Below are 25,814 nucleotides of genomic sequence, written 5' to 3'. Positions count from 1 at the left end.
TTCATTCCTGCGTTGTTTGGGGACAGTAGGAAGATGGCGGCGGCCCCGCTGTACTGTGTCTGCCGGCAGCCCTACGATGTGAGCCGGTTTATGATCGAGTGCGACATCTGTAAAGACTGGTTCCACGGCAGGTATGTTGGTTACGGTGTCCTTTAGAGGTGAAGCCCGTTTGGAGCGACAAACACTGGATTTGTTAAAGAAAGGCGACGGTTCTCTTAGCGGTGGACTGGTAGCTTAGCCTGCTAACGAGCTAGCGGTGGGCGACGGGGGTTTTAAACCGTCTATTGACGCGACTTTACGAAAGAAAGTGGGGTTTCGTCCCCTGAAACAGCCTGAAATTTACTTCACCGTTCGGCCAGTGGCTTTAAAACATACGACATGTGTCTACCCTTTGTAACCGAGTTCACAAACTACCTTATTGACTCAAATAAAGCCTAACGACAAATAGTTTTTATCTTCTAATATGCGGATCTATCCAGGATTGCCGAGCGGTGTCAGTCAGCCTGAGTGATCAAAAGCTTGGCCGGGTCATCGTGATCTATATATGCTCGTACGTTAACCAGTTCCTTTAAAGACACTTTAAAGATAAGTTTCATGTTGTTGTTTTTTTAACTGTGATTTAACGGATTAAGAACCAGTTAAAGCAGTCGCGGTACTACCCGCGTTTGTTTGAGTCCAAGCTCGCAATCCAGCTCAGCAAAGTCAGGTTATTCAAGGTAATGGAAAGCACAGCCAACGGTTTCGTTGTACTTTAAACTTATTTATGTACCCTACACTTCATTAACAACTTCCAATTGTTCGGACACAATCAGTAGTTTATTGTTATACCCGGGTTATTAATATCATATTTACAACATATATAAATTTCAAGCTGTGTGTGTGTGATTTGAGCTGTTTGTATTTTGGTGTGTTTTTAGTGGTTTACTTGATTGGAAAGCAAACGGTAGAGAACAAGGAGCTTGTTATGGTCGGGGCTTTTGATTGACAGCTTGAGAAATTTAAATCCCCCTTTCAAGCAGAAGAGGCACATGGCAGGGGACCCCTAGTGGTGAATAGGGGGACTATTTAAAGGCACCAAATAGGCATAATATGTCCCTGGACTGATTATGGTTGATTTTTTTAATCCTATTTTCTAATGTTGTATCCTTGTTACTGACTACAAGGTGTGTTTATTGATAATTTTTATGATTCATGAGCTGTGTGGGTTGGTGTGGGAATTTTTTTATTGTGTAATACAACTCTATTGTGTATCTGTGCATGTGAAGCCTAGATGTCAGATTTTAGTCATACATTCTTCAGTTCACACCCAATACTTGCGAGGAACACCCTGCACTTTGGGGTCACAACCATTCTTTACTGATTTAGGGTGACGGGGTGGCCTTGTTCATTGTACAAACTGTGCTTATAGTTGGGTGATGACCCCGGATCTGCTGATGCCAGCTGACGTTTTGTTGCTCACTTTGTGCTCTGACCCCCCGAGAAAAGGAAGAAAAAAAGATTTTCCGTGTTGTGAAATTGATGTGCGGCTGAAACAGGCAACCGGTAAGACCTGACTTCATGTAACTGTCACTTTTTATCAATGTGGACCGGAGTCCATACACCGGCTTAGACAAAACTTACACATGCTCAGCTCCTTGGTCCTTTGAAATCGCCTGTGTGGGCGCGTCTCCACGGCAACTGTTTATGAATACAATAATCTGTTTTTGCTCGTGTTGAAATGACGGAAGCCATTGCGTAACCACATTAAGCGTGCTGCCAAAAAACTTGGCCGCCAGAATTTGTGGCTTATCGGAGCCAAAAAAGACTGGCTGTGTGTCATGTGCCAGCAAGAAAAGGAACAAATGTTGGAGCTTCCCCCATTGATGACTAACAAGCAGATACACACATACACACCACAGCTCCAAAAAACAGCCACATTTTCAGCCTCTTTCCCACGAGGCTGGCCAGAAGGAAAGGGATATTCTCTGGCTGTGGACGATGGCCCGCTGATGGAGTAGAAAGGAGAGGAGCTCAAACGTCCCTGTGCCTGTTTGTCAGCACGCTAGCTGAGCTGCTGTTTGTGTAGGGGGACTTTGTCTGGCTGCCTCAGTTCCTGGAGAGTGTCCTGTTTTCCATCACCTGTATCTCTCAGCATCTCTGTACACAATACAGCCTTTAGAGACTTTGATGGGGTGATGAATTGGGCATGGTACACAGAACACTGTGTGGTTTATCTGTGTCAGACTAGTGATCAGGGAGGTAAAGAGGGTGTATTTGTCTAGATGAGGTGCTCTCGAGTGTTGTCATTATAGATCCTTGTCTTGACACACAGTTCCCCACCAATTTTGTCTTAATATCACAATACCAGCATTATACCGTTATATTTCCTGGCTTTATCAGGGACCCACATACGGGAAGAGATTTGGTTGTTGGTGGTTTATGAAAATGTAGTAGCATGTGAGGTGTAACGGTGGCAATCGGAAACTATTATTAGATTTGTCTGAAACTGCGTCAGTTTCTAGTTAACTAAGTTTTGGTGAAAAAGTGTTGCTGTGAGCTATTTGGAAGCAGTGGCTCCCAACTTTTTTGGCTTTTGTCCTCTTAAAGCAAAGCGATGAGTATGTGTGACCCATTTACTATATATCTAAATTTTGAGAAGTTCATCAAATTACGTAATTCTTCTTCTTTCACTTCTCATATTTGAATGATTTTCAGAGGCCTGAAAGGGTGAAATTGCCCAAGATTTCACAATCTAAAACTGAATGATTTGAAAAGTCTGTAAACATTTGAAGTAATTTTATGTAGAAGAAATATGTTTTGGATTCTTGACTTTCCTTTTAATGATGTCATGACCCCTGAAATGTGTCTTGTGACCCTTTTGTGGATGTCCCAAACTTTAGACTTGGTACCACTGCCTGCCGTTAACTTAAAAATCCTACTTTCGACTCTATTCTGAATGTGAAAGGCTGTGTCGATGAGGGCATTTAGTTTCAGGTACTGGTGAGACAATGGAAAATGGTTCAGGAAGTCCAGTTTGAGTAACAGATCCATGAGTTTGAAGACTTAATAGACACCAGAACACTTCAGATGGGTTTATAATAATACAGGGAGGATTTTACCACTCTAGACGGCAGTAATTTTATATGTAAACCTGACAATTGCATTGCAAAGTATCCTATGAAGGGTGTGCACTCGTATGCATTTGAACGGCTAATGCACCGCCTTGCTGGATGATGTAGCCTTGTGTTTTGGCAAAAGCTGAGCACAAGTTCGACTTTTTTTTTTTTTTTGCTGGACGACCCTGCGTTTTTTTTTCCAGAGCCCTCCGAATGGCAGTGCGTCTCATTCAGATAAACGAGGGAGCTGTGCTCCGTCTGAATGCTGCATTCATTGTCTGAATGAGCCTCACCTAATTACAAGACACACATAATGTAAAGGGATTGTTTCCAGTGTTTACATGGAGCCAGTTTATGTTAACACGGTGGATGTTAGCGTGTTGGAAATCCTCAGCGGGTCACGTTAGATCACAGAGGTTGCCCTGCTGGTGTAGGTGTCAGGCACTCTGGTTGGCTCGCTGTCTGATTTTGGGTATGGACGGGGTGGGGGTGATGATAGACCAGCGGGCTTGATGGGACAGAGGGAATGATTGATGGGAGCTCCGGTGAGCCAAGTTCAATGCACGATCTGTCAATGTCGCACAGTGTGTGAGCACACTAAAGAGAGATGGATGGCCTCCACCGAGTGCCTTTTTAGTGTTTACGCTAAGTGGATGGATGAATAAGTGGAAGGATCCTTCTTTCTTTTTTTTTTTTTTTAAACTAGTATTGGCCAGGCAGAAGACGTTTCAAGTCATCTGTTTAGATGTCTTATAAGTTATTCACCAAAATAAAGAGCGACTGCATAGCTCCTGTTTAAAAGCAATATTTACATTCATTAGCAAGTGTCATGGGGGCAGGGAAACGGCATTACTTTTAGTCAGTCAAGTCAATTTTATTTATAGAGCGTCAAATCGCAACAGAGGTTATTTCAGGGCACTTTTCATAAAGAGCAGGTCTAGACTGTTAATTTATAGAGACCCATCATTCCCCCCCATGAGCAAGCATTTGGCAACAGCGGCAAGGAAAAACTCCCCTTGAACAGGAAGAAACCTCAAGCAAAACTGGCCTCTGGGTGGGCGGCCATCTGCCTTGACCGGTTGGGTTGAGAGAGGAAGAAGGAGGGGGAGAGAGAAAGAAAAAGACATAGTGATGCACAGCAACAACAATAATAACAATAACAACAATAATAAAAATATGACTAATAATACTAATAAAAGTTGCAGTGGGTGTCGAGCAGGACCATGGGGCAGGTGGCCACAGATCCAGATTCTAGCTTGATCAATGTTGATTAGGGGTCAACAGCCTCATGTATTGATTACCAGTCAGATAGATATATCAGTTCTGCCATATAATTCAAATTTTACTTTAGAATCACTACTACATTAATATTGTTTAATTCAATTTGGGAATAGCTTCAGATTTCCCAGCCTGAAAACAAAAAATGGACAGCTCAGTATTGCTGCCATAAGAAGCTAATGAAAACATTTAACCCTTCAGTGATCTTTTGCTCAGAACAACAAGCTCTTTGTGAATCATCATATATAATAAAACGCTTATTGACAAGCGTAGCGAGAGGGTTACATCCACAAGACACTCGCTCTTTAAGTGAGTTCAGACTGAGTTTGTTGGCTGATGTATTTCAGCAGCAAACAGTCACAAGACTGATGACTTTGTAGGTTTTACAGGGGCGCTGGGGGCCTTAAGACAACCATGTTGAAGACATGTGTGAAAGCAGAGCCCCAGTGCTAGAAGCCCAGAGGCAGCTCAACCTGCACCAAAAACAATTAAGTTGTTAAAACTCCCCGGGGCTCCCTGACGCCCCATAAACAACAAAGTGATCCTCTTTTGTTGTTTACCAGCTGACTACAGAGAGGCCCGTGGTTTCCTTCAAGCTCTAACCACTGCAGGGATGTTATGTCGCTTTTATGGATAGCTACCTGAGATGATTTAAGCAGTATGGCCAAAATGACAGATCTTTATCCATCTGTCAGCGCTCAGTGGCTCTAACTGCTGTCCAAGCCCAGCAGTGTTTATGTAAGCATTGGCTGAGTGCATTAGGAAAAGGGCCGGATGAGTCAGGTGCTCCTCTGGGATAGATAAAGATAGCCAGGTGTGTTTAACTGCCCCCATCTCCTCTCTATCTCTGTCTCTACCACCCATCCATTAGGGATCTGCCAGTTCCCTAATGTAGGCGTGTCACCTCCCCATGCAGAGCGGTTATTTAGAGCTTAAAATAATGGCAAAGCCCGCCTCCAGCCTTTGTGTTTCTGCACTGATCATTGAGGACAATGAACCCCTCACAGTGCATGGACTAATGAATAAGCCCTCTCAGTCACACAGGAAGGAGGCCCTTGATGAGAGGAAGTGGAGGGAGAGGGGCTGTTGATGGCAGGGGTTTAGCCAAGTACACACATCTCCTCTCATTCAGGAAGGGATGTTTTGCTTGGTAATCTGCTGCAGTGCTGTCACAGCCTCTAGGAATAACACTCCGGTCTGAAAGAACTATCTTTGTGGGACATATCGACTGTGTTCTGTCACTTTCTCTGACAATAACACTTTGTTACTGTCCCTCAACACATGATAACGCTATCATATTTCATAGTGAGATGACATCAGTGTAGTTTTCTCCAATCTCCAAACTCGCACTGATTACTTTCCCTGCAAACGAGATTTGGTTTAAAAGCTATTTGCATATTCACCAGCTCTGCGATGATGCAAGCCCGAGCATGGCAGGAAATACTTGGCTCTCTTTCCCTTTCAGCTGATTCCCCCCCCCTCCTCCTCCTCCTCCCCTTGCTTTCTTTATCTCAAGTCCACACAGTTCCACAAACGCGGGTGTCTTGTTAGCAAGTAATCATTGCAGGTGACGCATAAGCTGAGTCAGGCCAGCATATGTGGCATAGTGCCCTGGTTTCCCACCGTGGCATTACATAAATGAACGTACCAAGTGAGATGAGGACAACAAGGTCACCTCGGCTGAGCACACAGTGCTCTCACACATTTCTACGAACCCCGGCGGCAGAAAAAGCCGTGACTCATGCTTTCCCCCAGCGAACAGCCACATGTTTGAACCAAAATTCCTGATACATGAGCTAGGCCTAATACTACAGCCAAGTACTGTACAGTGTTATTGTTAGTCATCCGCTTGCTCACGTGCAGGGGCAGGAGTACATCTTGAAGCTTTTTTGTTTGCCATTTCCTATTTTTTTTTATGGATGTTGTAGGCGAAAAGTAACTTGCAAGAAAGGTGAGCTGACAGAAATAGATCCACGTGATGGCAAAACAAATATTCCATCAGCTGTTAATATTTTTGTTTAGTAAGTCTTTAAGGATGATTGTGGCAACTACATGCATGTTTTGGCTCTTTCACCCAACTTAGTAGAAAACTTTACAGTCATATATGCTTATCTGCATTGCAAATGATCTTTTCAACAATGTAAATGTTTGCTGTATGTAGTCAACTGGGGAGCAGGAGCTACTGTTGATATCCTGTTAGTGCACCAGGGTTATTGGGGCCAGCATTCACACAAGCTCACCACTTCCTGATGAGTTAATGGCCCTTGGCTTTATTTCCTTTACAGTTTCCTGCAATTCCTTGTAGATCAAAGCTGATAGCAGGCTGCGGTCAGCTCCATTCCTCCTGCAGGCTTCCCCCCCTGTAAAAACTGAGGTTATGTCAGCAACAAATCCATCTTTTATACCATGTCATTATGCTATTGCTAGGCGCCAACTTGAAACCGATCGCTCGGGCTTAAAGGAAGAGGTTCGATAATGGCAAGTTTCAAGTCTGTTCACTGGCAGTTTTTGTTTTGGACTGCGTGGTGTAATTACTGTCATTACAAAGTCGAGCAGTCCACCATCAGTGTTAATGGTGCTTAGTGTAATGTTTCTAAATTAGCAGCATTAAAAACAAGCAGAGGGAGATTTATATGGGCCTGTGTCATGTGAGAAGTCAAGCTTTGTTTATACTCTTGTGAGACATGGTGGCGTGGGCCTCTGCAGACGGTGCACGAACTATGACCATGCGAATTGTTTGTTGCAGTATTCTCTGAAACGCCAGGGGGCGTACAAACAAAATATTCTGTGGATAAGCAAGAAGTCGACGAGTGTTCTTTGTTACGATTTCCGGTCTTTGTTTACTTTGTTCTGCAGATGGAAAGGGTTGTTACAAATTTATTATTTTCCTGTTTTGTTGCGTGGTCACTTTGTGACAATCGGTAAAAGAGAACACATGTGCTATAAAGACACACAAAATAAACTTCAATAGAGAGCGGAAGTAAAGGAAAGAAGGCTGACTGTCAACAGTGGTAAACACTGACAAACCAGCAAACATTGTCCGTCTCTTGATGTTTGTTGAACTGGGACAGCCATCCCAGCTCCACCAGAATCAGCAGCAGCACATGTCTAGTTACAAAAACTCAAAGTTGCACGACCAACCACCATGACAACTCGCGGAGCCTTCGCGCTCGACGTGAACGACGCAATGACGTCACTCTCGGTGCACGCGTCCTCACGCCGAGGACACTGCGTTGAGCATAAACCTACCCTCAGAGTAGTAAAGTTGTTAACTGATCAAGCTGGATGCACTAAATGTTGCTCTTCATTGACTTCAAATCAAATTTTCCAAACTACATATTGAAGTTTTTGTGATTATGTTTCCAATAAGAACATCAATAAAGAGCCGGACTGATGACGCGTATCGGTAAAAGTATTAGTATCGATAAAATCCTAACGATATCCATCCTTTTAAATATAATCATTGTGTTCATGCCTCAAAAATCACTTTAAAATGACACACATAATGGCGACCTTTTAAAGCACAGAGGGTTCTTTGTGTGTGTGACCTCTCCGCCACTCTGTCCAGACCATTAAAATGACGTGTGCACATGCTTGAGTCACACAAACAAACAGATTGCAGTTTTCTAACTCTAAATAGCCATTGATGTCTATTAGGGCTGAATGGCAACTGGTTTGCAGTTCATCCCATGCTGCTCTGGTATGGGTCTCTGGTATGCAACAGTGGAATGCATGTGTGTTGGTGCCTGTGGTTTGGCTGTTGCAGGACAGTCGGGGGTAGCAGTATGAGTGACGCTGACAGTGTTGGAGATCCATGGGAAAAAAACGCAAGACTGCAACAAACGCTATTTGAAAATTGCAGGTTTTGCCTTCTGCAAAAATGGGCTTGTATCCTTACATTATCGGTGTGCAAAGGCCATGAAGTGCGGCTCAGATCTTCCTCTCCTGTGTCAAATAGTGCAGCTGTAGAACATTTGTTGGGAAAAAAAAATAGATCAGAGCAAAGGTCATTTTCCAGACCTACACTGTAGTCTGCTGTTTCTCAATCTCAAACTTGTAATCCCTGACATCTCCTGTTGTAAAACACTCCATTTTTGACATTAGGTGTGATTTATCTATTTCAGCGTGCTCTTACATCATCAAAAATATTTAATCCGATTCCTCGAGCAGGTACAAAAGTTCTTCGAATGGAATTTCAACTGAAATCTCATTTCACGAAAACAAAAACGGCGACAGGGAAATGTCTTTTGAAGATGTCTCAGATGTGGTTCGCATCTCGCTCGAACATACTCGAGCGTGTGTGACCCTGCTCTAACTCGTTTCCTCTCCGTCTTCAGCTGTGTGCAGGTAGAAGAGCATCATGCTACGGATATCGATGTTTACCACTGTCCCAACTGTGATGCCGTACATGGACCCTCCCTGAGTGAGTAATGCTCTTTCTCATTAGTGTTACATACATTTCTTTTGCATTTTCTTTCTCTCTGCATGTGTGTGTCTGTCGCACCCTCAGTCCTAACATGTATCTCATTCATCAAACACTGTCCACTGATTCTCTGTGTTACATTTACATATCTAACCCTCCTGCCATTTCCCGTCCCACCCCTGTCTCTGTGTGTTGGACTGGTCCCAGGGGAAAAAGGCCACTCAGCAGTATACTCAAGTCTGATTTTTTTTTTTGTAGGGGGGGAGGGGAAAGGGTTAACCTCCGAGAGCCCAGAGGGCAGACATTAACAGGCTAATTGAATGGTGTTGTAAGCCCTCCACTTTGATTGGACGAGAACCCCCTCCCATCTCCATCTCTTAGCACAGGGGTTGAGTAGTAAATTATTGTCCTCATGAAAAGTGGTGGTGATGTGCATAATTTACCACTTTGTTGGGAGAACAAGCTTCAAGAGGGCACTGACATGATGAAATTAGAGCCAAAACAACCCCGTGAAACTCGAATGTCTCTGTTTGTTTCAGTGAAAAAGCGCAACAACTGGCACAGACATGACTACACAGAGCCAGACGACGGAACGAAACCAGTGCAAGCTGGCACCTCAGTGTTTATCAAGGAGCTCCAGAGCAGGACCTTCGCCAGGTAGATATCAAGTACCCAACAAATACCTCACTTGTCAACCCCGTGTGTAGTGAATACCATGCGTCTCCAAATTTAGTGGTTTTAAAATTTTTCAAGTAATAGTTCCTGTGTTGGTTGAGAAAATTCTTCTACTTCCTAAATAATCTGTTACAAAACCCATCACATCCAGTGTGTTTATGTGCACTCAAGTAACCGTCTTTCTCCAGAATTGAGCTGATTTCTTAACTGTCATGTAAAGGAGGAACCTGGTTTCTGTAATCGGGGTAGAGGATTGGAGAAGTCTCCTCAGGTAGATTATGCTAGAGCTTTTTACGAGTACACATGTGCAAAACAATAGATAGCAGAGGAAAGCACAGCGCGGAGCAGCTGGATGAAAGGAGAGGTCGTCACACTGAGCGACACGTCCTCGTATTAAAAATAATCCAAATACATCCGAAGTTCAATTAAAAGTGAAACTAAAACAAAGTAGCCTGTAGAATTCTAAATAAGTCTGTTTCTACCGCCGCTCTGTCCGGCTGCTCAGACACACAGCCCCAAAAAAAGAAGTCAGGAAGCAGCGTCATCTATCACTAATAGTTAAGATCAGTCAGCCACGCTTCTAAAAAAAAAAGGTTGGCGGTAGGAGAGAAATCTTGTTACTGATCTGCTGCATGTATACACAGATTTACAGTAACCAGGTTACCACAGTGCACGTAAACATGTTCCCCAATTACGCACATAACCTGGTTTCTCTGAGCAACCTGGTTACTTACTAAATGTGCTGATTATCTGGAAAATGTACCGTCACTAAGCTGAAAACAAGGCTGTTTTTCTTAGCTAATGAATAGTTGATGTTTTCACAGCATAATAAAGCCTCTTTAACAAACAGAAGTTTAGTCATAGCTTAGTAGCCTCTAGCTAGCATGCTAGAGGCTACAATTACTTTACACACTTGTAGAAATCATCTTGGTAACACTCATAAAGGCTTCAGCCACTGAAAGGTTTGATTAACCTAAATTACAAAAATATCGATTTATTTTCTCACTTGCATCTTGTGGTGTCTAGCCATGCAGATGGTTTTGGTTTTACTTTTGATATCTGCCTCTATGTTTTCTACCCCCACCCTGATGTAACTCTTACTATTAATAGAACTACTACATTTAATAATAGAAAAACAATTTCTGTAAAAGAAAGTGTCTCCAATCAAAATAGTTCAGTGAGGTCTGTAGATTATCAAGAGTAACTCAGACACTCAGAGAAACTGGGTTATGCAGGTAATTGGAGAATGTGTTCACAGGCTCTGTAGCGACCTGATTACTGTAAATCCGTGTTTACACGCGGCAGGTCAGTAATCAGGTTTATCCCACACCGCCAACCTTATACTGGAAGCCTAACTAGCATATTTTGACTGTTAGTCATTTAGAGATGCTGCTTCCTGACTTTTGTTTTTTGGTGTTGGAGCAGATTGACAACGCAGTTAGAGGACAGACAAACTGATCAGTGGTGAAAACCGACCTGTTTAGACTTGTAGAAGATACTTTGTGTTAGTTTTAGTTATAGCTGGACTTTGGATATTATTTTAAATACAAGAACGCATCCCTACATGTAATGATCTCTTCTTTCGTCAAGCCGCTCTGATACTTTCACAATCTGTGGTCAAAGTTGTGTCGTGCACATACGTGTATATATAAAAAGCAGATTCGATATCTAGATGCGTGTACATGTGGCCAAGAAATCAGCTTTCTTCATGAGAAATCCAGCTGGGGAAATCAGGTTTTACTATCCCCCTACTCTCCTCTTTTATATGAAGTTCAAGAAATTGGCTTACTAGGATGTAAATGTTTTCAGTGCTGTGAGCATAAAACAAATAGGACTTTCTAGCTAAAAAGTATTGGGGTGGCGGCAGAAATGTCACCTGAGCAAATGCATAGTTAGACACCGCCAGGGGTGACTGAGATTGGGGTGTCTTGACCCTTTAAAAAACTTTTTGTGAAACATGTAAGGGGTCTGAGGATACATTCATAAACTGAACCTGTTATGATTTTGTTTCAGTGGCGAAGAGATTTTGATGCGGATGAAGGGTGAGCTGGTGACGCCCAGGTATCTGGAGAGGCACGGCTTCAACTACCCCATAGCCGTCACTGAGATGGAGGGCCTGGGACTCAAACTACCCGACCCTAGTTTCTACGTCAAAGATGTGGAGCAGTATGTGGGTAAGGACACTTCTTAATAAACAGGCTTCATGCTGCATCAAAAAAAAAATTTAAAAAAGTTGAAATAAGCTGTATCAGATTTACAGTAACACATTAGTGTTTATCCTCTGGGAGGGATGCAGCCTCTGTGTTTGGAATGCATCAGACTGCTTAAAAGCTAATGAAACCACCCAACACCAGCCAGCTAAGTGGCCGTCGCTGAGCAGGCGCCATCTGTGTGTCAATATGAACAGGTTTCCAGGTTCATAGGGTTTTAACCCACTTATCAGGCATCAGGCGATGGCTGAATGAGTCCTAAATGAGTGACGGCTAAGCTTTCACTGCCCTCTCCATGACCACTACGCTTCCTTATTGAAACAGCCTGCCACATCCCAGCTCCTATTACAAGCCCATTACCGAGCCCACTGGTGTTTTTATCATTAAGTTCAGATTACAGACCGCCTCTCTCACTTTCTTTCTCTCCCATGCCCTATTGAGCATTAAGCCAAGGCACAGGTGTTGTGAGCTGGGACTCGGCTTCGGGTTACGTTTCTTACAGTTGGAAGACAATGAGATAAGAGGAGTGAACGCTGATGTCCTCTGTGTCTTAACTAGCATCCAAGCAGCTGCGCAGCAAACATGGCGTGCGATGAATTATTAGACCCAGCGGGATCAAGAGTGTCGATGAATAGGCAGTGGAAGTTTTTATGATGGAAGTTTCATAAATACATCTTGATATGATGTAGAAACACCTTGCTTTAGTGTTATATCCCATGTATATGCAGTGTGAGAAACGCTCTCTCGTACATCACTTGACTTGGATTGATAGATTGATCCTGAAGGAGGATATCCAAGTCTTACTGCAAAAAAAAAAAAGAAAAGAAGCTATACATAGCGCCGTACTCTTCACCTTTTCATAAGATCTCTGTGCACAATGAATCGCTGACTCGCAATTTAATTCTGAAGCAACAACGTCTGAAGATTGAGTCATCCAGCGAGCGCGTGTATGTAAAAATATAAGAAACCTGATACACTGTTGGATTTTAAAGATGATATAATTTTCTGCATCTGTGACCTCACTGATAATCTGAAAAATGTACTGTTACAAAGCTGAAAAGCTAATGAATAGTTGATGTTTTCACAGGACAATAAAGCCTCTTTACTAAACAGTAGTTAAGTCGTAGCATAGTAGCCTCTAGCTAGCATGCTAGAGGCTACAATTACTTTGCACACTTAGAGAAATCATCTTGGTAACACTTCAGCCACTTCTCTCAAAGGGGGAAATCCAAGTCTTACTGCAAAAAAAAGATAAAAAGCTATATATAGTGCCATAATCTTTATCTTTTCGTAAGATCTCTGTGTACAATAAATTGCTGACTTGTAATTTAGTTGTGAAACAGCAACATCTGAAGATTGAGTCATCCAGTGAGCATGTGTGTGCGTGATTGTGTCACATAGAGTTCCTTACGTAACCCTTAGAGGCAAAACTCAAAACAAACTAGTTATTTTATCACCTGCTTTACAGTGGAGCTGCTACAATTAGTCAATGAATCGATTCATTAGGTCATTATACTGATTAATTAGAAAATGTTCATAATCAAATATAATTGTTTCAGTCATTATTTCAGCAAAAAAAAGCCCAATGTTTGATGGTTCCAGCTTTTCAAATGTCAAGATTTGCTGCTTTTCTTTGTCATATATGACTGTAAATTGACATTACCGTGGCCTCTGAGAAATTCTGAATACCTGTGTTTTTCATCTTTTATTTATTTCACAGACTAAATGATCAATTGAGAAAATAATTGGCAGTTGCAGCCCTGCTTTACAGCAGCAGGTCATATCTTCAAAGGTTCTTTCACAATAGCACAGCTGTCTTATGTTAGGGTTTTTTTTTTTTTTTTTGGCATTTTCTTTCCTTTTTATTAGATAAGTCCCAGCAGCAATGGAACTGGGGAGGTCGTGGTTACGCGGTATGCGCCTTAACCATTTTGGCTACTGGCTCGCCCCCCTCACAGATCTACCTGGGGATGATAAAACGTTTGCTCGTTGCGAAACCGTTAGATCTGGAGAATACCTCTTGAGGATGCAACCCGCTGCTGAATAATGCATAAAGAATAACGTCTAAGGTTTGCGCAGGAATCACGAGGTAACGTATGGAGTGCTGAGGTCACAGATGGGGGGCTATGACATCACTTGGCCCACTTTGATGATTATTGAGGGAAACATTTTCTTTCACTGATTTATATTAATGCAGCGTGAGAACATGCATGTCGACAAAGATATATCCGCAACAATTAGCTTAATTAACGACCCTCTTTAACATAGCCGGGTGTTGTAATATATCATGGAGATTGCGGCGGGACTTCAAGTAGCTGGAGTGCCTCTCGAGGCTGGTTCAGTAGAGCTGTGGGTTTTTGATGTTGCGTTTGCGAGGCTGGTGTTTCAGCTCGGCGTTGTGTGCTTTCCAGGCAGCTTTGTCTTTCACCGTGTGACTGACCGCCTTTACTCCAGCTGTTCTCTGTCATCAGACGCTGGCCAGCTGGGCCTTCAGAGGTGTCTGTTAGTGCAAGTGCATGTGAGTGCATGTTTGTGTGTGTGTGTGTGTGTGATAGAGGCTGAGAACACGCAAAGGGGTAATAAAAAAGGTGTGTGGGAGGGGGTGTGGGGAAAATACAACAACCAGCTGTCTGGCTACACACACTGCACCCCGGTCCTGCTTCCGGACCCACGTGTCACCCGAGTGTGATTTGTAGCGTCCCAACTGTTAGCTGTGTGCTACGGTCTCTGCTTTCAACTTCTTCTTTCTCCTCCTTTTTTAGCATCTGTTTTCTGTCTTATAGGCGTAAACACACCACATGCAGCCCCTTGCACTCTCTCTCTCTTGCATCTATACACATATTTCGCTCTACATCTCCCACGCACGCATAGGCATTAAACGCTGCAGCCCTCTCACCTCCACCCACTCGCCCCCCCCCTCCTCCCCTCCTGTGGGACCGGTGGTCTGGACAGATTGACAGATTGTCTCGCTTGCCCCCCTCCCCACACTGCCATATCGGTGCCAGTTTCCCTCAGGGCTTGATCTCTAAAAGCACATAGAGATGCCAGCAGGCCGCTGACCCCGGTGATCCCCTACGCCCACTCAGCAGCCAATTAAAAAGTTGAAGATATCTCTCATTCAGTGACTACAGAACATCTCCATATGATGTTAAACTAAACAACATGATGTTTCTCTAATCTCTCACCGCTTATCTCCAACGCAGGCGGTGATAAAGTCATCGACGTGATAGATGTGGCGCGGCAGGCGGACAGCAAGATGAAGCTCAGCGAGTTTATCAAGTATTTCACCAAGCCCCATCGACCCAAAGTCCTCAACCTCATCAGCCTGGAGTTCTCTGATACCAAGTAAGCTTCCCTTTAATGGCCACAGGACAACATTTAGTTATTCCTTAAAAAAAAAAAAAGCTCATATAAATCAATTGTCTCTGTGGAAAATGCAGCAAAGTGAGCAGATTTATTTGGCCATTTCTTTGTAGAGTCTAATTTTGTTTGAGCTGTATTAGTTTCCCTTGTGAATTGCTGGGAGCAAGAATGATTGTGGACAATGAAATATTTAGAAATTAAGCAAAGTTGCTTGAGTTTAAGTCCAAGTTTAGTTGCATTTTCAGCTTCTTCAAGTTTCCCTTTTCTTCATTTGAGATCACCATACGACTAAAGAGCAAATACAAGATCATTTGAATTTATTTTTTAGTTTTTTTTAGCTGCCATGTTTATAGATCTCAGTTTGGAATTAGTTTTTTAGTATCTTGCTCAAACTTGGACAGAGCACATGACTGGATTTGAATCTGAGAGCTTCTGGCTTTAAAACATAAGACAACACTGCTATCAGTATTAATAACTGTATTAAACTCTAAACGTTTCTCTTTTTGCTACTCGAAGGATGTCTGAGTTGGTGCAGGTTCCTGACGTGGCTCAGAAGATGTCCTGGGTAGAGAACTACTGGCCGGACGACTCCTTCTTCCCCAAACCCTTTGTCCAGAAGTACTGCCTTATGGGAGTCAAGGACAGCTACACAGATTTCCACATAGACTTCGGAGGCACCTCCGTCTGGTACCATGTTCTCTGGGTAAGTGTGTGTTTGTGTGTGTGTGTGAGAAGAGCTGCATCACTACTCTCAGCAAAACCGACAATGACATGTTCCAGGCCAAATGAACTTGTTTGTTTGTTGTTTAATCTAAGACCAGGCTGCCCTCACATTCGTCAAGCTCAGTGATTTTTAGTGTGTTTGTATACACTGAAGTATTTAGGGCAGGCAGTCACGGCTGAGCGGCTAGCCCCTCGCTGAAAGGTCACCCCACTTCTCACATCACATCAATTCATCCTGCAGCTCCAGGGGCAGCACTGCTGTGCAGCTTATAGTGATGATCTCACCTCTCTCTCTTGTATAAACTGTAGCTGACGTTCATTTCAAACTGGAAGTAGGGGAGGGTGGATGTTTGTGGGTTTCTATAACAGCGGCGTCACCGCAGCTGCCGCGTTCAAACATGAAAGTCTTTCACAGGCGTTTTCTCAAACCTATCTCCATCTGCTTTTGCAGGGTGAGAAGATCTTCTACTTGATCAAGCCCACTCCCGCCAACCTTGCACTATACGAGGCATGGAGCTCCTCGCCCAATCAGAGTGAATCGTTCTTTGGGGACAAAGTGGACAAGTGTTACAAGTGTGTTGTGCCCCAAGGAACCACCCTGCTCATCCCTACAGGTCTGTATTTACCTTTATGACTGTGTTTTAATGTGACTCCGCTCATCAGGGCTGCAACTAACAATTATTTTATTATCAATTAATTATTTTGTCAATTAATCGACTGATCATTTTGTCTACAAATATTAGAAAAACTCAAAAATACTCAATTTACTATAATATAAGAGCAAGAAAAACAACAAATGCTCACATCTGAGAAGCCAGAACCATCAAATGTTTGGCGTTTTTACTTGAAATATCATTTAAAAGATAAATCAATTATCAAAATAGTTGGCAATTAATTTTCTGTCAATCGATTAATCGACTAATAGTCGCGGCTCTACTGTTAATCTTTATCGCCAAAAGACTTTTCAGACTCTTGGACGGTTATTCGCAGTGTGGTTTCTAAGAACATTTCATTTTACAGCTGTTTATGATAGAAATAGTTGGTGCCTCGCTAACTGTATTGCAGCAACTCTGCTGACCTGTTGTCTGGAAGCCTGAAATCCCTGAACCGCTGCCATCTGTACACAGCATATGCACACACATGCATACATAGTTAAAACAACAACAACAACAAAAAATCTCGCTTCCCATGGCTCCTGCCAGGAAAATACAGACTTCTTGAAAGTCCTCTATCATTGCCAAAGGAAATAACAGAGAGGGAATTTCCTCCTGAGCAACAACCCAAACAGTTCTTAGTGATCATAATTACAATGGAAAAATGAAAAGAAACAGAGGTCTTATGTAATATGATGAAAGTAACATTGACGCTGTAGATCACAGCTTCCCTACATGTGATTTTGCCATCTTGTATCTCTTTAACTAGCAGCGCTGTTGTCGTCAATTAGAAGTTAAAGTTAAAAGATGTTTGTCATTCATGTCACTAACACACTATGACTTTCATTCACCGAGTTGACGCTAATGTCTCTGGTCATACGGTGACCCATCCATTAAGTTTCTCAATGGACTTTTTAAGCTGACAGAGTCCCTTTGCTCCGTCCGCCGCTGCACCCAGACAAGACAAAGCTCAGTTCAGCCCGTCAACTGCTGGATGTCCTCAATCGGTCTTCCAGCCATGCTTTCTCAGCAGCGGTGTAAAAGAAAGCTTTTTTTGGCAGAGAGGGTGTGGAGAGGTGGGAATTAAGTGGGGGTCAGAGAGCACAGTGGGTCAGTCAACCAGTGTATTATCAGGCCTGTCTATCAGTCTTACACCAACCCCCCCCCAGACTCTGCTTTCTCTCACTTTGTGTTGTATAAAGAACACTGTTTATCTGAGGGGGGGACACTTCATCGTAGTCAGCTTTTATCTGTTACAAAATCTTGACTGTGGGAGGATTTTGTTTGTGTTTTTGTGCGGGCATGTGGGTCTGTTTGGTATAAATGTCCGTAGTTGACCATATGGATGAGATATTTCTCTATATATTCATGCAGACAACTCTAAGCTGCAACATATTTCATAAGTGTGACTTCGGTTGTCCTACTCTTGGTGTTTTTATTTTTGCAAGTTAGTCCAGCTGATAAGTTGTGTTAAACGTTTGTGCTCTGGCGCCCCCTACAGGCTGGATCCATGCTGTTCTCACCTCTCAGGATTGCATGGCGTTCGGAGGGAACTTCCTTCACAACCTCAATATTGGCATGCAGCTCAGGTAAACAGCTCAGATAATAGCAGAATTACGGGCGATTATGTGCGCATTTTCATCTGTAAACAGCTTTGTTGTTTCTAATTGTTTTGTTTATCACGTGTCGGTCTCCAGGTGTTATGAAATGGAGCGTCGTCTGAAAACCCCGGACCTCTTTAAGTTTCCGTACTTTGAGGCCATCTGTTGGTATGTGGCCAAGAACCTCCTGGAAACCTTAAAAGGTGGGTTTAGTTTAATAGTGGCAAATTACAGGTGATTACAGTGTCACACATAAGATAAATATTTCATGTTTATTTTAAAAAATCAGACCTGTTGGGGGGGAAATAAAGGAAATGTGTGTGTAATTGTCAAATAGGAACATGTGTGCATCTTCTCAGAGTAAACAAATGAATAAAAAATGATAATATGATGATAATCCACCAGCTTGTGAATTGCAGATGCAAAAAAATGTCTTTATATTTAGGTGGTGCCTGTATTCAGACTGTTTAAACTACAGTGAAAAATGATCTTTCTCCCCTTAAGACAGTTTCTGATCTTTAATTATTATTTTTTTATACCTAGTTTATTCCTATTTAATTTTCTTTTTCCTTTGTTCCACCTCAGAGCTACGAGAAGACAACTGTCCTCCACCAACCTACCTAGTGGAGGGAGTGAAGGCTTTAATCAGTGCACTGAAGACCTGGTTGAAAAGAGAGGTGAGAGTCGGTCACAGTGTTCTCACGGTCATCTCTGTATACCCGCACCTGACTATCTACAGTCCAGATGGTTATTGTTACACAGCAGCGGAGCTCCAGTACGGGACGTCACCACTGTTCGGTCTTATCTTCTGGATTTGTTGTCAGTGGCAAACAACAGACTTCTTTCTCTTCAGTTCTCCTGTCTTGAATGTGGTCTGTTGTGGCTTTTGCAGGTGACTGAGCCCACCAGTGAGGTACCAGACCATATCAGGCCTAACCATCTCATTAAAGAGCTGACCAAGGAAATCCGCTACCTGGAGGTAAGGAAGGATGAGGAGGACAAGGATATATGAGACAGTTAGACGTTTGAACCTTCATGCAGGTGTTGATGTCAGATCTGCATTGGTGCTAGTTTTAAAGATAATGAATTGTACTGATCCACAACATGATTTGCGGCACTTTGTGAAGTCATTTTTTGTCATCAAATGTCAAAAATATTTGCCATATTCAAGAAGAAATGTTTGTTATTGCTACAAATGAACTGTGATTTATAACAGTGCAGTAAATTATCTGTACTTTTTGTTAGACTTGAGGAAACATCAGGTTAGAAAGTCGACTTTTTTCCCCCTTCATGCCACTTTTGTATTAATTTGATATTAAGAAGCACTTGGTACTATACTACTCATACTACTAAGAAGTGTTTTGTATGTTTGCCTGTGACACTGTAAGTGAAATATAACAGACTGACTACGTGTCCCATATGCCCCACTGACACCTGAGCACTGGGCAAATTTATAACATAACGTAAAACAAAAAATGTTCTGAACTTGCAGAGTCCGTTCAGTCCTGAGCTTGACTACATGTTGTGTTCTGACTCTACAGGAGGAACCAGGCAGTGGTAACAAGCCAGTGAAATCTCAGGGAAGTGGGTGCGGAGCGGCATCCGGATCCAACGGGTGCCCGGCTACTCGCTCCACACTGGAGAGGCTGTGCCAGGCCCGGCGGGCGAGGAGGGCTGCCAGGCGGTTGAGGGAGCAGCAGCGGCAGGCCCCCAAGTTGCCCTCCAACCTGGACATCTTAGAGCAGCACACCAGGGAGGTGCTGAGGAGGCTGGAGGTGGGACCGCTCGAGGAGGTGAGCATCAAGGAGCACAAGTATATGTAATTGTGATACATGATTGCGGTTGCTGCTGCTTTTCTTTATGACCACAAAACACAAGGCAGCAATAAAAGTAGCATTGTGTAGATGCTCTCTAGTGTTTGCATGTGACTGACTCCGGTCTGCACCATCCAGGATCCGGTGTTCTGTGCCAAGGTTCATGGGAAGTTCAACAAAGTGTCAACTGCATCGGCGGCTGCTGTTGCTGAGTCTTTAGACGACAACCACCTACGGCTCATGCTGGTGAACGGCAGAATCATCAGGTCAGAGCTCGCACACTCACGCTGCATCTAATGATTTAAAGCTCAGTGGTTATTCACAGCGAGGTATTATTATACAATTAGGAATCTAACTTTGGAAACGTTTTTTTAGGTAAGCTTAATAATACATGAAGTGAGGTAGTTCATAAACAGAAAATTATGCTCATACAGTATATTAACACTTCACTATAACTAAGTCATTCCCAAACAAAACATCAGTAACAAGCTAAGATAATTAGATAATAAGATAACAATATAATTGACAGTAGAAACTTCAAGTTTTTAAATGATATGGAGAAATAGTAATAAGTATTAGTATTAAATTAGCACTTATGCAAAAAATAAACCACCATTAAACCAGGACACAAGTCAGAGAAAACAGTGAAACAGAACTAACGTTACCAAAATAGTGTCGTTTAAAATCTTCTATGTGTTTTGGAGAAATGACAGAATTCATCATGTGTATTTACGTGTGCAGAGATATGAGGCGGCCGGCCACGAGCCCGGTAAAGACGGAGGGCGAGAGGATACCTGTCGGTCAAGGTCCACCGAGGAGTTGTGTGGACATGAAGTCGGAGAGGACGCAGGACAGTCGAGAGCAGCACAGCACGGTGGAGAAACCCACACTCCTCAGTAAGTCACCGCTCTGACTGTTTATCACACACACACACACACGCTGGCAGAGAAACTGTCGCCAAGTGTGTTTATTGAAACAAGCTGATGGTGTGTCCTCGTGTTTTAACTAGTGGGTCTCGAGAGGGTGAAGACTGAACTCAGGGAAGAAGTCTCAGGACACTCCAGTGTGTCAGGCGTGGAGTCAGACAGTGACTCTCCCGCAGAGGTAAACGATGACATTTCTCTTTGGTTGTATTGTCGTTGTTTATGTATTGATCCCAACATAAATAATAAGACTGGCAATGTGCTGTATTCTTCCTTTATTGAACCTGCTTTTAACTGTTCATGCTGTGATCACTGAAGCGTCCCAGTTCTGACTTTAACATGTACTTTCTCAATGCAGCGTAAAGCGTCATCGTCATCGTCGTTGTCCTCCTCCTCCTCCTCCTCCTCCTCCTCTTCTGACGAGGATTCGGAAAATTCAGAAAGTTCCCAGGAGGAGGAAGAGGAGGAGGAAGAGGAGGAGAGGGGCTCATCTCAGCAGAAAGGCTCAGGGCACACCATAGAGCTGGACCAGTCTGGCCAGAAACTCAGGCACAAACACAAACCACTCAAACGGTAAGAAACACATCTGTTGATTATTTTCTCAATTAATCAATTAGTTGTTTGGTCTATAAAATGTCAGAAAATGGTGAAAAATGGTTATCACAGTCTCCAAATGTCCGCAACCCAAAAGAAACAAAAAGTTATTCACATTTAAGAAGATGGAACCAGAGAAGTTTAACATTTTTCCTTAAAAAATGACTCAAAATGATTAATCAATTATTAAAATAGTTGCTGATTCTGTCGATTAATTGGCTACTTGTTGCATCTCTACAAAAATGTTGAAAACGGTCCATCCCTTAATGCTAAAATTTGTATCCAGTGCACTGAGACGTAGTAAATGATCATCCGTGTCCGCTTCCTGCAGAGAACGTCCTACCTCACCCAGCACAGAAGAGGCCATTCAGGGGATGCTGTCTATGGCTGGTCTGCTGTGCTCCTCCAAGCCGGAGAAGGTAGCCTCATCCCAGGAGCTCTGGTGGTCCAGCCCCAGCCAGTGTTCGCCGCTGGAGCAGAGGGAGCAGGTGCAGCACCAGCACCAGCGCCACCTGCAGGGAGAGAAGAGCCCGATGGACAGCCAGGGCAACAGCAGCGAGGCCTGGGACAATCAGGGGCTCCCAAGCCCTCTCAGCCGAAGCCACGCCACCAGTCCAGAGACAGACTACCAGTACTGTGACCCCTCAATGTCTCCACCGCTGCACCCCTCCAAGAGACACGCCCCCAACCCTCCACCCATCAGCAATCAGGCTACAAAAGGTTTGGAAATCTGATAGCAGAATATTGTTGTCTTTGTTAAAACCCTCCTTCTACTCAAATCCATCACTTTAATGTTTGATCTTCACTGTGTAGAATGACGCAGGTCAGCGTTTGACACTAGAAGGCAGTTTTCACTCTCATCAGCTGACAAGGGGAAAGTTTCTGACTGATGAGTTTGGAGTGAATCATATTCTAGGATGAAAACTTGAAACATCAGAGCTCAAACACTGAAAATGAACCTCTCAGATGTTCAGAGACATCTTGTTTCCAGCAGTAAAACTTTGCATAGATTCTGGATTTTTATGAGGCAGCTGGAGTAGATTTTTTACAAGTTAATAGGACTTTTTTTCTAGTAAAACCAAATTGGAGACAAATTATTATTCAAAGCGGATTATTTTTATATGTCGTAAAGCATGTCTGGAGGGGATTTTTAATATAATAATAGATTAGGCAAAGAAAAACAACAGCCAGCAATTATATACGGGGAAAAGCAGGATGACTGAAGTGATATGACGTGCAGGAGAAATGGAGGGAATCGTTAATACAGAAGTTTATATACTTAATGCTTAATTTATAAGATGAGAAAATGTGTCAAACAGGAAGTTAAAGCAGTAAATATTCAACGTTCAAATATGTGGAAAAATAATTTACAGGCTGCAGACGGCACAAACAAGCACCTTTTAATGCTAATAATTAAAAGCATTAACATGTGTTCTCCTTTTTGTTTTGTTTATTTTTTTTTGTCTTTTTCAGGCAAGCGCCCCAAAAAAGGAATGGCCACAGCCAAGCAGAGACTGGGGAAGATCCTGAAACTCAACAGACACAGTCGCGTCTTTGTGTAACACTCCATAACAACGGAGGCAAAGTGAGAAGTTGGAGTGTATTCTTGAAGAAGAAGAAGAAGAAAAAAAAACGCGTGTATTTGTTACCAGACACTTTTGTGCTGTATAAATGGAGAAATAAAAAAAAAAAAGAGAGAACACACTGCCTGGAGACGACCATAAATGAAAGAACCTTGACACATTTAAAAAAAAAACAAAAAAAACACGCTCACTGTGCATGCTTAGGAGACAGGGTATCGGATTCGATTTAAAATAAAGCAAGTTCACGACTTCACTACAAGCACACTAAAGAACAAAACAGAAGGGAGCTACGGCGGGGAAGAAGCGGAGAAGAGCGAGCATGTTGTGAAGTTTTTCTGCTGCAGGGAAAAAAAAAAAAAAAAAAAAAGGTGGACTGAAGCTCCTGCGGGCATTTGAATGGACAAAAGGAGAATGCTGGAGGTCTACCAAACAAAAAACAACAAAAAAACTGCTTGCTTTTCCAGAGGAGACGGCAAGATATCTACCGCTTCTGATGCCAAGACATCTGCATCGTATTTACGAACATTTCCTCTCTTTGCTAGAACGCACCCCTCCCACAACCACCCCCCCCCCCATGCCCCCCCCCCCCCCTTTACTTGCTTCACGGCTATCTGCGACAAACTGAACAAGGATCGGAGGAGGAGCGAGGTGTATCTTGTCTGGATCTCCTAGCAGGGTCTTCTTCTTCAAGCCCCGGGAGGAAGACGACGAGGGAGGGGGGGGACACGAGGTGCTAAAGGAGGAGGAGGAGGAGGCGGCGGCGGCGGCGAACTGAAAATTTCAAAATGGTGCTTATTGTTTGTACTTTTTCTCCACTCATGCTTGTCCCCTTCCAGCCTCCCCCCCCCCTCCCCTCCCCGACTCCCTTTATATCTCAATCACACCAGCAATAATGACTTTGAGGAGAGAGAGGAAAGAGCGAGAGAGAGGCAGCACTCTGGTGCGTTCTTCCTTTAACTTAGAAAGGTCCCATTAGATGCATTACAGACTTGCACAATTCAGTGCAAAAAAGAAAAAAAAAAAACACTCTCAAATCTGCACTATGTTGTTTGATAAATAGAGAGGAGTTTGTCTTTCCGAGCATTTTTCTCCAAAGGGAAGTAAGTCAAAGTGCTGCCTCTTACTTTGAAATAGGAATTACGAGTCGTTCACTCAGTTTAAAAAAAAAAAAAAAGAAAAAAAAAAAGAAGTTGAGAAATGACTCGCATGATATCCTGCTTAATTTATTTCTTGTTTTATCTGTGATGTTGATTTTTTTTTTAATGTTATTTTTATGAATTCTGAATGATGTATTTATTAATTGAAAGAGATAATGATTTTATTATATTTTGACCCTGAAACCTTTTCAGCTATTCTGAGGGTTTTCCTTCATAGGGTTTTTTTTTCTTCTTTTTTTAAAAAATCTTTAACACATACTTTTTTTTGTAAATGTGGATGTTTTTAGAGTTCATGTGATCATCATCTGTTGAGTAGCAATTTACCTACAAAATCTTTTATTACCTTCTATCACAAACTTCTTTTTATTTTGTTTTTGTTTTTTTCCTTCCCCCTCCCACCAGACCCAGTTGAGTAGATCCCGTGTTGATTCTCGTCTGTTCTGGTTTCCTCTTCTCTCTGTAGCTAGAGGTGTTGGGCTATGTGCGAATAGAGAATAGGTTTAGGTTGTGCATTTTGAACTGAGAAAAAATGTCAACTTCCATTATCTACACCTGAGCAATTGCAACTAGTGCCACTTATCATCTAGCAGCAAAAACAAAAACAAACAAAAAAAAAAACAACCGAAGTATTCTGAGCCACTGTGGTCGATCCAAAGTAGTCGATGTATTCAGAAATGAACATGGGATGAGTGAGGTTTTTTTTTTTTCCTTTTTTTAAAAAAAAAAAAAAATACCAGTGCTGATGTGAGATGCGCGTTTTTTTCGCTCGGGGTGCGCAGTTCTTCACTCTCAGGGAACGATGCCATGGACATAACCTTCGATTAACCACCAGCCACGTCATGGATGCAGACAGTATGTTCTCAGCTCTATAACTCAAGACTTTTAAGATTCACCTTTTTATGCTTTTTGGAGTTGCTGAGGTTTTTGTTTGTTTTTCATCGCTCAAAAAAAGAAAAGAAAAATCTTCATGGTCGTGGTCTTCAAGTTGTGCTTTTACCAGTCAGTCATTGTACCTTTTTTTTAAGGCTACTTTTTACAACTTCTGTTAACATGAATTTGGTATTGTCTCCCCCCCACTGCTTCTTAACACCCCCCGATGAGTTGACTAAACAACTAAATGACACCCAGGCTAACTTACGCCATGTAGCTTTAAGACCACTCTTTGAACCGTGTGGGACTTGGAAAGCTTTGCTCAGGTTGACTTGAAGTGCACATGACCTGTGAGTGACTGTGATCAATTACTCAGCCCTGATGAGGTGTTTTCACATAATCCTAACACAAAGAACCAACTTTAAAAAAAAAAAAAAAAAGTGTTAATCACATTGCCAGACTGATTTCCCCTTTTCTTACACTACACTTTAACCTTTTGATCTCTTTGCATGTCAAGTCATTGAAAACACACAAGCTGGCCCGCAGGCAGGGTTTGTTATAAGCTGTTAGTTATTCATCCTTCAGGATCTGTCCCCTTTTTTTGCTTTTATATGCAGCTCTCTTGGCATCTGTGTTATGTGCGTTGGTTCTTGCAATGGTTTTTCCAGATTTAAATGGCTTATGATTTAAAAAGATACAAACACTGGCTAACTGTGACACTGTTAATGCGTTGCATTTTGTTTCTGCATTTCAAAAATTGCGTGTAAATAAAACTAATGAAATAACACTTGTCTTTTCTGCAAGTTGCTAGAGCAAGATATTAACTGCTTACTATGATAATGTTCTTCACAT

General features: G+C 42.6%; 1 protein-coding gene across 1 annotated transcript; it reads left to right on the top strand.

The window, feature by feature from the left end:
* On the top strand, positions 1 to 25,749 carry kdm7aa (lysine (K)-specific demethylase 7Aa). Its single transcript, XM_067581458.1, has 18 exons — positions 1 to 131; positions 8,711 to 8,796; positions 9,336 to 9,453; positions 11,485 to 11,645; positions 14,885 to 15,026; positions 15,561 to 15,747; positions 16,219 to 16,381; positions 17,922 to 18,009; positions 18,118 to 18,224; positions 18,607 to 18,698; positions 18,914 to 19,000; positions 19,563 to 19,814; positions 19,974 to 20,101; positions 20,577 to 20,731; positions 20,845 to 20,939; positions 21,117 to 21,331; positions 21,684 to 22,072; positions 22,826 to 25,749. The coding sequence occupies exons 1-18, from the start codon at positions 34 to 36 to the stop codon at positions 22,912 to 22,914; spliced, it is 2,652 nt and encodes an 883-aa protein (XP_067437559.1). The 5' UTR covers positions 1 to 33; the 3' UTR covers positions 22,915 to 25,749.
* The last annotated feature ends 65 nt before the right edge of the window (positions 25,750 to 25,814 follow it).

Source organism: Thunnus thynnus, chromosome 23 (assembly GCF_963924715.1).
Source record: "Thunnus thynnus chromosome 23, fThuThy2.1, whole genome shotgun sequence".
Taxonomy (NCBI): Eukaryota; Metazoa; Chordata; class Actinopteri; order Scombriformes; family Scombridae; genus Thunnus; species Thunnus thynnus.
The sequence above is the reverse complement of the archived record's forward strand: the minus strand, read 5'-3'. Positions and strand labels throughout refer to the sequence as shown.

Bases quoted from the DNA above. Each gene is read 5' to 3' on its own strand.
- kdm7aa (XM_067581458.1), top strand. From the start codon at position 34: ATGGCGGCGGCCCCGCTGTACTGTGTCTGCCGGCAGCCCTACGATGTG. The intron at 8,797-9,335 runs GTGAGTAATGCT...TGTTTGTTTCAG, and splicing joins CGTACATGGACCCTCCCTGA to TGAAAAAGCGCAACAACTGG. The intron at 19,815-19,973 runs GTGAGCATCAAG...TGCACCATCCAG, and splicing joins AGGTGGGACCGCTCGAGGAG to GATCCGGTGTTCTGTGCCAA.